This window comes from Chiloscyllium punctatum, chromosome 6 (genome assembly GCF_047496795.1).
Source record: "Chiloscyllium punctatum isolate Juve2018m chromosome 6, sChiPun1.3, whole genome shotgun sequence".
Lineage (NCBI taxonomy): Eukaryota > Metazoa > Chordata > Chondrichthyes > Orectolobiformes > Hemiscylliidae > Chiloscyllium > Chiloscyllium punctatum.
Genome location: NC_092744.1, coordinates 33,883,786 through 33,895,474, shown reverse-complemented (window position 1 = coordinate 33,895,474; position 11,689 = coordinate 33,883,786). Strand labels below are relative to the sequence as shown.

Here is an 11,689-nt window from a genome sequence, read left to right as displayed (position 1 = left end):
GTTGCCCCTCACTGGCAGTGTTGTGGCACCATAACCATAAAACCATTCTGCTCACGGCTGATAGGGGGCATGGCTTACATTTCCCCTCACATAGAGCTCACCCGAGTCTGTTTAATCATCAGGCCATACAGTTTACCTGTCCTTAGCTACTGTCTCATCTAAATACCCCTCTAGATCACCCCTCGTCTGTCTCCAGTACCCACTCCAATGAATCCAAAGGTGGTCATGTTGCAGTATAGGACCTTTATGTCAAGGCAAGTAATTCGATACTTACAAACTGGAGTTTTTAATGACAGTCTGCAAAAGTGAACACAAACAAAATGAATAAAGGCTGCAGTTTGCCTTTCTTTCAGCCTGAGACAAGGTAATCAATCTCCACAGGAGGAGGTGATTAGTTAATTTGATAAACTGGTTCAGTCCTGTTCTCGCACAATAGCTACAAGCAGTATACATATAGAGGTTGCTGTGCAGCCGGCAAGTGGAGTGCAGATTTCATGCAGAGTGAGTTCTGTTAATGTGAGTTGGATGACAAAGGGAGAAGATACATTTTATTTTGCATTTTTAAATCTTTTTATTTACTTTCTTCAATGTCCAGTAATTGGCTCCTACGCCAATGCAGTAAGGAAGCTATTGTTGCGTTACTAATAAACTATTCAACTTGTAATAAATAGTGTGTACAATAACAATGTGGTAGGGCAGTTTGGCCAAGTAGAATGTAGAGCATATGGGTGTGAGAAGATGTAGATTCACCATCTGTTCCAGATGAACACATGTGCAAGAAGTCTCACTATCTGCATAAGTGGAGTTTGAACTCCACATTTCAAAACTCAAGTCACAGCTGCAGATAGTGTGTGCATCTGTGAAGCAGAGGAATTATGTGGATAACACATTGAGAGAGGTAGTTACACTTCAGTTTAAAGTTGCGTTGGCAGATAAGGAATGGGTGACTACCAGACAGTACAAGATAACAAGGCAAATGGTGTTGCGGAAGTCTCTTGAGGCAATCTCATTCAGTTTTCTGCTTTGGATACTAGGGTTGGGTGGGAGAAGGTGGGGAGGTGTTGGCGGTGGTGGTCTGGTGAGATACTCTTAGGACAGGTCTTATACACTCAATGGGTTGAATGGCCTCTTTTTGCACTGTAGGGATTCTATGATTTTACCAGACTGGTGATAGTTTACCTGAGGGGCATCTTATCTCAGATGAGGGAAGAGATTAAAAAGAAGAGTCATTCATAATAACCTGAGTCAGTGCGGTATTGAACTGTTGGCATCTCTTTGTATTGCAAACCAGCTGGGTCAAGCCAGTACTAGCATTGAAGTCCAGGAGTGTTTACGAAATGGGTTTCTGGAACAGTATGTTGAGGAGCCAACTAGGGATCAGGCCATTTTAGATTTGGTGTTTTGCAATGATTAAAAACTAATTAATAACTTGTGTAAAGCGGCCTTTGGAAAATAGTGATTATAATAATGAAGTGAAACAGAATGTGACATAGTTCATTCTGAAACCAGGTCTTAAGTTTGAATAAAGGAATCTATGTGTGGATGAGAGGCAAGTTGGTTGGAGTGGATTGGGAAAATGCATTAAAAGATTTAAAGGTAGACAGGTAATGCCTCATAGTTAAAAAAACCTCACCAAGTTAACAACAGATATACATTCCTTTGAGGCACAAACATCTAAAAGGAAAGGTGAATCATGATACAAATGAAATACTTTAAAGAGTGCATTATATCATGAGCAATGATTATATGAATGCCAAAAATTAATGATAAGCAAAAGGATTGCAACCAAGGTATGACTCAGCAAAGGAAGTGGCATAGAGATATTGTCACTGGACCTCCCTGTTTAGGGTTTTGCCTGATTTTCCTGCTCCTCAGATGCTGCTTGATCTGCTGTGCTTTTCCAGCATCACACTCTCGACTCTAATCTCCAGCATCTGCAGTCTTCACTTTCACTTGGTAATCCAGGCTCTAGACTAAAGTCTAGGTATATGTTTTTGAATTCCACCATAGCAGACAGTGAACTTACCTGGTCTGATCTGCAGGAGATTCCAAACCCATCGTAATGTTGCAGACTCTTAACTGTTTTTTGAAATAGCTCCAGCAAACAATCAATTCAAAAGGCAATTAGGTTTTGGCAATACATGCTGGTGCAGCCTGTGATGCCTGTATCTCATTTATAAAAAGTACTTGAAACATTAGCTGGATTGAAGTTTGATCAATCTATCAGAAGAGATTCACCTCAGATTTTTACAGGAAACAGCAGCACAGATAATGGACACACAGGTGGTTATCTTCCATAATTCCATGGATTCTGGAAAGTTTGCTGTTGACTGAAAGGTAACAAATATAACTTTGCTATTTACAAAAGGATGAAGAAGATGAGTTTGATGTCAGGAGGAGGAGGATGAAAAATGTTAAAATATGTTATAAAGGAAGTGATAATAAACATTTAAAAAATGGCAAAGTTGGACAAAGTCAACATGGAATTATGAGATAGATATTATGTTTGACAAACATGGAGTTTGAGAATGATATTTGCAGTATAGATGATGAAGATCAAGTGATATGGTGTGTTCTGATATCCAGAAGGCCTTTAGCGGTCTCGTAGGAGGTTAGTGAATAAAATTAGAGAACAAGAATTAGGGGAAATCTACTAATGTAGATGGAGAACTGGTTAATCGTTAAAATGTAGATAATGTGAATCAATGGGGCATCCTCAGGATGGCAGGCTGTACCAGCAGTATACCACAATGGTCAGTGCGACGTCCACAACTGTTCCCATTTATGTAAATTATTTGGATGGGAATGTAAATTGCAATATTTCAAACTTTCTGAAAACTCCAAACTAGTGAGAATATAAGTTGTGACAAGGACACAAGGAGATTTCAAGGGGATTTGGACAGGCTAAGTGAATTGGTTAGAACATGGCAGATGGAATATCATGTGAACAAGTGTGAAGTTTTCACTTTGATAGAAAAGCAAAAGAGAGAATATTTCTTAAATGGTTGGAGCTTGGAAAGTGTAGGCATCTAAAGGGGTCTATGAGTCAGTAATAGGTGCATGCAGAGCATGAGTCATGCAAGTACAGCAAGCAAATAGAAATACAATACATTGATATTCATTCCAAGGAGATTGGGCATGAAGGAACTGTTTTATGAGGAGAGATTCAAAAAACTAGACCTGAACTCTTTGGAGTTTCGAAGATGAGAGGTGATCTCTTTAAAACATACAACGTTCTTACCGTGTGCATGCAGGTAGGAGGCACGTAGTAATTCTAGAAGCATGAGACAATCTCAAGATTAAGGGCATCACAGGAACAGTAGGAATGAATCAGAATTTCTTCACTCAGATTCTTTGGGATTCCCTAACCAAGCAGGTTGTGGAAACTCAATCACTGAGGAGATTCAATGCAGAAATCAAGAGGCTTATGGAGATTAATGACATTAAGGGATGTGAAGTAAATATTAGGAAATGGCTTTGAGGAGATGGTCAGCCAAGATCTGGAATGGTGGAACAGGCTGAATAACCCGATTATATGATCATGTAAAATGTGCTCTTTCCGATTACGCATTTGATAGGTATACCTTCCAATGCATTTTTGAACCATGAAAACGAGAAATGTGCCTGGTTTCAATCCTTGCTTTAGATTTCACTACCAAATCTGAGCTGAGCTGGCAGTAGTGATGCTACAATTGTTTCCTCTTATTTGAACTCCAACAAACCCTTCCAAGAATACATGGATATGTGGTATGACCACTCTTCAGTTATAGTCCCTCCCTCCCTCTCTCAACCACCAGGCTATTAAAATAAAAATAACCTGGTTTCAACCATACAACCTCTAGGAATCACAAAATCTGATCACTTTCATTCACTCCCTGAAGCAAATAGCTTTCATACACTTGAGCAGTTACTGAAGGTAATGAACGAGAAACATGAGTAATTACAATAAATAGCTGGAAATCTCAGGATAAATGGAAAGAACAAGGTATAAAGAAATACTAGCTCAATGAAGCATTGAGTTTCCTACACTGACTCAAATTGCAAGAGATCCTAATTAATAGAATTGTTAAATGATTGATAAACAATTAATAAAATTGTTTGATTCAATTGTTAAGAAGCGTGAGTGGGACACATTTATAAGGATGGAAGCATTATAAAAATAAATTTGCAAGATAAATAAGAAGGCAGTGATATGCACAAGAACACAAAAGAGCAATCTCATAACTTACACAACACCAGGTTATAGTCCAACAGGTTTATTTGGAAGCACTAGCTTTTGGAGCGATGCTCCTTCATCAGGTGGTTGTCTAATGAAGGAGCAGCACTCCAAAAGCTAGTGCTTGTAAATAAATCAGTTGGACTATAACGTGATGTTGTGTGATTTTTAACTTTGTCCACCCCAGTCCAACACTGGCTCCACCACATCAATTTTGCAACTGGCATTGAACAATGAGAACTTGTATAGCACAGTCTTTGTATCTGAGACGATGCCAAACAATTCATACACCAGGGAAAAGCGAAGATTACCAATGGGACAATCCAAACCAACCTACAAGCTAATAATGGAACAACTTACGATCTTTGTGCTGTTAGTAGAATCTCACAAAATTTGGCAATTAATCAGAAAATCATGGAGAGCAGAAATTCAACATTTGGCGATCCATTCAGGCAACCAAATGGTGAAAATTGGGAATGTCTTGGTGCACCTCACCACTTCTTGGATACACAGGATCTGTCTGACACAATTTCAGGCAGCTTGTAAATGAGAGAGCAGCCCAGCCATCTGAAACAGGTATCATTCTGCTTTATATTAAAATTGGCGTCCATAGACACTTGTGGAAACATGATACTCCTGGACTTTCTGAAATCTTCCCCAAGACTCCTGCATCAGTATGTAACCCCAGCTCAGAACGCTAATCCAGGATTCCCTTGTAAAGAAAGGTTGACACAGTCAACATCTCATGGAAGATCTATTGAGCCTATTTATTCATCAGATACAGTAATTGCAAACACACTCTTATTTGATACTGTTTTAATTTGCTCCTCCCTTCTGTTCATCTCCACCTTCTTTATCAAGTTTTTGATTCCTCTTTAGCTTATCCACATCTGGCCTCAGGATGTTATTGGGCATGACTGCAATTTCAAACAGGAGACTTGAGCAAGTAATGATGATTCAGTCTGTTTCCCAAGCCAACCCACTAAATGACTGAATTTGTGCTGGGGGGAGATGTCAGAGGAAGGTTCTTTATGCATGGAGTGGTGGGCGTGTGGAATGCACTGCCGGTGGTGGTAGCAGAGTCAGAGACATTAGGGATATTTAAGCGATTGTTGGAAATGCACATAGATGGCAGTAAATTGAGGGGTGTGTAGATTAGTTTACCTTAGATTAGTATAAATGCTTGGCATAACATTGTGGGCTGAAGGGCCTGTACTGTGCTGTACTGTTCTATGTGGTCCATTTATGATGGTCATCAAATATTTTTGTTTTGGTTTGGGGTCAGTGCTCCTCTGCATCCCACCCCATGCCCCCCACCTCACCACCACCACCACCCCACCAAAGGAAACAGAGGCCTCAATAGTTACAATCTTTATTCTGTGCAGAATGGGTGGGACTTTAGCCATGGATTTGAATGAGCTCAGGCTTCAATCAAAAGCCCTAAGCCTCTTCCTTCCACTGGTGACATTTCAATTGAGATAAGTACACAGTTACACAATGCTGCACCCCTAGTTATGGTTATAGCAAAAAAAGATGAACTTCTTGTATTGGATGCCAAAATCTTTGCAACACCTCTCAGTTTGTTATAAAATATTAAAAGAATATTTGTTAGTCATATTACTGCAGTGTTATTAAAGTATTGTCATCATGGTTGGGATTCTGTCAATAGCACATCATTCTTTATCTGCAGCAACTCGAGAAGACAGCTCACTATCACCTTCTTCAGGGTAACCAGGGACAGGCAATAAATGCTGGTCCAGCCAGTAACACCCATGTCCCATGAGTGAATTAGAAAGAACGTTCCCAATGTCACATCCTGAATTGTGAACCAGTTCAACTTTCTTTCATTTTGCTGTTTCTCATGTGATTATAATTAACATTCGAATTAACAGTTGCATGTATGAAACAGGTGTTCCATTTATTGAAGCTTGTCATTGGTGAAACCCCATCACATGACTATGTTACATCCTATGCAGCTGAACAAAAAGCGTCCTGGTCAAAGAGACTCTTCACCTGACATATCCTGCAGCATTAACAAAAGACTGGAGAGCACAAGGGGGCATGGGTGTTTTTCAAAATTAAATTTCACTTGCAAATATTTCACGCTTCATTAGTTTCACTTTTAACACATGTGCATCATTGTTACTTGTTTATATCTCTAGCTAAGAGATATAAAATTATGTACACCTCATGACTGGTTTGCAGTGAAAGAAGTTATTGTGAAAGAAACCTCTTTGTTCACTTCTATTGAATGTTCTTGTTACTGTCCAATGTTATACTTGGAGCATTGTGGGACATGGCTGATCTTGCAGGTTCCGTGACCCCTCCTCCTTCGCATTACAAAAGAGCATTGCCACGATCAATGCCTGAGTAGGTATAATTGAGATATTGGGGGTGATGAAGGCCTTATCCCCGAAACATCGATTCTCTTGCTCCTTGGATGCTGCCTGACCTGCTGTGCTTTTCCAACACCACACTCTCGACTCTGAGCTCCAGCATCTGCAGTCCTCACTTTCTCATAATTGAGATGTTGCCAGTGAACTCAAAGTTCTGTCAGAATGTCACCAGCTAACAACTGAGAGCACTGTTCTTTTGGATAATATTGATACTGTGGTTTAAGCCACAGCTTTTTAAAACTTTATTGTTTGGGGAGTGTTGGCGAACAGAGAGACCTAGGGCTGCAGGTACATAGTTCCTTGAACGTTGCATCATAGGTAGACAGAGTGGTGAAGAAAGCATGCTTGCTTTCATTGCTCAGAGTAGTGAGTTAGACATGGGACATCATGTTGTGTTTGTAGAGGATGTTCGTGAGGACATTTGGACAATTCTGGTTGCCCTGGTAGAGGAAGGATATTACAAAATTGGAGAGGGTGAAGAAAAGATTTACAAGGGTTTTGTTGGGAACTGGGGCATTTCAGTTTTAAGGAGAGGATGGATGGGTTGGGACTTTCTTCATTAGAGTGTAGGAGCTTGAGGGGTGGCTCTATCATGGTTTATAAAATCACTAGGAGGTAAGGTGAATAGCAACAGTCTTTTCCCTAGGATAGGCAAGTTGAAAACGAGGGGACGTACTTTTGAGATGAAGGAAATTACTTAAAAAGGACCCGAGGGGCAACTTTTTCACATAGTATGTGGTGCATATGCAGAATGAACTGTCAGAGGAAGTGATAGATGCAGGTACAGTTACAACATTTAAAAGGTATTTTGATACATACATGAATAGGTAAGGTTTAGAGAGATATGGGCCAAACGCAGGCAAATAGGACTAGTTTATTTGGGAAACTTAGTCATAGAATCATAGAATCCCTACAGTGTGGAAACAGGTCATTTGGCCCAACAAGTCCACTTGGACTCCCTGAAGGACTCTCCATTCAGACTCATTCCCCCATCCTACCCCAACTCTGTAACCCTGCATTTCCCATAGCTAACCTACACCTCCCTGTGATGGTATGGGCATTTTAACATGTCCAATCCACCTAACCTGCACATCTTTGGACTGCGAGAGGAAAAGGAGCACCCGGAGGAAGTCCACAGAGACATGGGGAGAATGTGCAAACTCCACACAGTTGTCTGAGGCTAGATGCTCAGCATGGACAAGTTGGACCAAAGGGTTTGTTTTCATGCTATATGACTCTAAAACTGAACCCATCATTCCTGACCACATTCAGGATGCCAGGCTCACCACTTTATACTCTTCCATTCTGCTAACCCCATTTTCTGTCCTCCCCAGACCCCTCCTCCACTCTCCCATGAGGCCGATACCATTCCAAAACTCCCCACTAAGTCATCTTTCCCAGTCCTGAATCTCTATGTAAGCTGCTATTTTCTTGCTCCCCCTTCTTTGTGCAAGGCATCATCAAATGACGGTTAAAAAGGATGCTACAAGATGCTCATGCACTGCTGCTTTAATCTTGAAGGTATGTGACAATTAAAAATAGTTTTGCTTTGATGAGTATTCATGGTGAACAAATGTATTACAAATATGAATGTTCCTACTGCTTGGTGTGCTGCAAACATTCCTCTGGCTTCTACTCTGCAGCACAACCTGTCATCAGGAAATTACAATTCCACCGAGTTAAGTCACCCCACAACCATACATGTCACAGAAGCAGGCTCCATAAAATCCTCCTACCTCCATGTTAATATTGCACAAACATAGTCTTCCAAACCCACCAACTTATGGCCAAAATTTAGCATGCTTTTCATTTATCTTACATAAAGTTTATCTTTTATCTTTTCTAAAGGTTTATTATTTGCTTCTATTACCATGTGTGTACCACTCTACATTCTCTGCAGTCTTTCAGTATATATAACAAAGTATAAACATCAGAAACGTGCTGCGATGGTAGAAAAGATTGCCTCTGAAATATGAGAAGTTCACTAAACCCGGAAAAAAGTGTCAGAAAAAGAAATCACAACTGGAAAAATTCCAGAGGAGGGAGGAGTTTTCACAGAGACTGAAGGTTGTTAACAGGCTGAAACTGAATCACTTGCTTTAAGAAAATTAATGAAGACTACAGTAGCATTCTGTCCAAAGCTGCAAAGGAGCCAGCGCTATGGGGAGAGCAGCAGTGTGGACATATCCCTTTCTTTTGTTCGTAATCAGTGACTTGATTCATGGACAGAATACAACAGGTAAACAAACCGGGCATCTTTGTTGTAAGTGATTCATTTTAGCTGAGATATAAAAAAACAGAGTTTCACATGAAACTAAAAATCAAGGGTTGACTGTATTAGATGTTGAAAACTATGTTCTTTATATTTTATTGCACTTTTCTGGCAAGATGCGTGATTTTAGCTGGTTAAACTTTTGTGAACATTTGCGAAGGTCTCTAAGTTTTGCTATTGCTAACCTGTGCCTGAAAGCTCCTAGGCTTGGATTAGGTGTGTGTCTATGAGGGAGAACATGCACTCTCTGTAAGGTGAACAGAAACTAAGTGGATTGAAAAATTAAATTGTAAATGTGTACATGTGACAGTCAGTTTCTCAGCAAAAACATAGCTTTGCTGCAAATATCACGTTGAAAACTTCCCCTTATTTGTTCGACAAAGTTGATTTCTTTTTGAGTTCTACCTTCACTATCTTTTACCCTTTCATGGGAGCGTGATCTTTGCTGGCAAGGCCAGAATTTGTTGTCCATCTCCAAATATCCTTCAGAAGGTGATGGTGAGTTCCAGCAGCAGTTGCTTCAGACAATGGATTGACATGGATTTATTTTATCCACAATAGATTTATGAGGGGAAAAAATAGACTGTGGCCCGAACAGGTAACACGCCAACAGTGGGATTGCTCAGTACATAAACTGGCACAGCCAGGAGTGTGAGCTGCATGAAGTTTCATTTGTATGGAAACCTTAAATAAAATGGCCAGCAAATAGAGCTTGCTGGTTTGGGTCTGAAATATATGATAGGGTTCCAACATCCAACCACTTTCAGGTTGGGCTCCCAGTGGTGGTTTGGGTTGTTGGCGTGGGATATAAAGCTAAAGGTTGTGAGCCCAGGTTTGGCATAACACACACTATTTTTCTGGAACCAGGAGGAGACAACAGAATCATTACTTTGACAATGTTTTACAGTTGTTTTCAAGGTTTCATCAGCAGTCACACCTGAATTTCACAGTGGTTCACTGCCTCCTGAACCCCAGTTTTGTAAAGCAATATTATACTTGCTTCAGGTACATGGACTACTCATTCATTTAGAGACCTGCATATAATTGGACTCAGGTGGTCAATGAGCTTCCACAGCTCCGTAAGGTGTACGCTATGTCCCCATCCTCAATTTTGAACTTCTATTTGCCTGAACAGCTCAAAGTATAATTTCTTCCCCCCGGTTCTTTGATGAACTGCCTATTTGTGCAAGACCTTCCAATTCTGACATTTCAGGAAATTCCAGCATAACAATAACTTGCATTTACAACATTAGGTTCAACTAGCTTGTGAAGGAGATGCGATTTTGGGAGGAACGTGGGGAAAGGTGAGGATCCTTGTCATAGAGTCATAGAGATGTACAGAGATGGATAGAGACCCTTCAGTCCAACTCATTCATGCTGACCAAATATCCTAAATTCATCTCCTCCCATTTGCTAACACTTGGTCCATATCCCTCGAAACCTTTCCTATTCTTGTACCCATCTAGATGTCTTTTAAATGTCATAATTGTACCAGCTTCCACCATCTCCCCGGCATTAATTCAATACATGCACCACCCTCTGCAGGAAAAGGATAACCCTTAGGTCCCTTTTAAATCTTTCTCCTCTCACTTTAAACGTATACTCTTTAGTTTTCAACTCCCCTAACCTTGGTTATTCACAGTATCCATGCCCCTCATGACTTTTCAAGTTTCACAACATCTCTCCTATAGCAGGAAGACCAGAATTGCACACAGTATTGCAAGAGTGGCCTAAACAATGTGCTGTTCAGCTGCAACAATGCCAGGAGAGTGTGTCAGGCTTGAGGGACCAGCTGGTGTTACCTTGCGGGTCAATTTTGCATGTTCACCATATTTTATTTGCCTTGATAGACCACTTCAGCTGTATCAGTACAACTTGTTCAAGGTGAAATGAAGTCAGCTGCATGTGGGTTGCTGTATGTTTTTGACTGGGGAGTGCATTCAGTTCCTCCTGTTTATTCTGGACTTTCCTCTTTCTTGGTTTTCATCTCACACTCTCATTCCTTTAGAGGTGTGGAGCAGCCTATGAATCAAAAGTTCCCTTGTTGGGGGGGTGGGGGGCTTACTAATGGATGGGACAACTTTGATGTGAATTGTAGCTACTAAGTTGATTGACAACTGTAGGAGGTACTACCTGACTGGGAATGCAGACTCAGGAGGCAGGCACGATTGAAGCGACTGAAAGATTTTAATTCATGTAGAAATTGGTTAATGCAGGGAGAGGGCCAAAGGATCTTCCCTGAATCTGGCTTCGACGTATGAGCTTAATTATTCACCTAATTTTTAACTCACATTGGAAGAGCGATCAGTGACACACTCTGATTTTACAGTAAAAATCACAGTATTCTTATACATTTTGAGTTACAATGATCACATGCAATTTGGTCACTATGTCCTTCCCTCTTAATCCATATACCCAATCCTATCAGACACCTAATCAATGGTTGACATGCCATAAGACAGCCCCAGGTCCCCCATGATTTTGTGGTGTTTAACAGATACTATCGTCTCTAGGCTTTGGGATCTTCTTATGCATTCTATTTATTCACATTACAAAGTGACTTGCTATTGTTCTTCAGGTCTGTCCCAGACATGCTTATCTCCAAGGACAGCTTGAATTCTGTTATTCATTGTATGCCTTTATTACATTCAGTTACTCCTCATATTTCCCACTGTCCTAATTATATATGTAAAAGTGCAAAAGCAGTTACATAGATTACTTACAGTGTGTAAACAGGCCCTTCGGCCCAACAAGTCCACCCTGACCCTCCGAAGAGCAACCCACCCAGACCCCTTCCCCTACATT

General features: G+C 40.6%; 1 protein-coding gene across 1 annotated transcript in view; it reads left to right on the top strand.

The window, feature by feature from the left end:
• The first annotated feature begins 8,664 nt into the window (after positions 1 to 8,664).
• The window catches only part of LOC140478652 (uncharacterized), a 76,623-nt gene continuing 73,598 nt past the window's right edge, over positions 8,665 to 11,689 (top strand). The window contains exon 1 of the mRNA XM_072571869.1: positions 8,665 to 8,851. Within this exon, the coding sequence (XP_072427970.1) occupies positions 8,773 to 8,851 (79 nt within the window). The 5' untranslated portion in view covers positions 8,665 to 8,772. The remainder of the gene's footprint in view (positions 8,852 to 11,689) is intronic.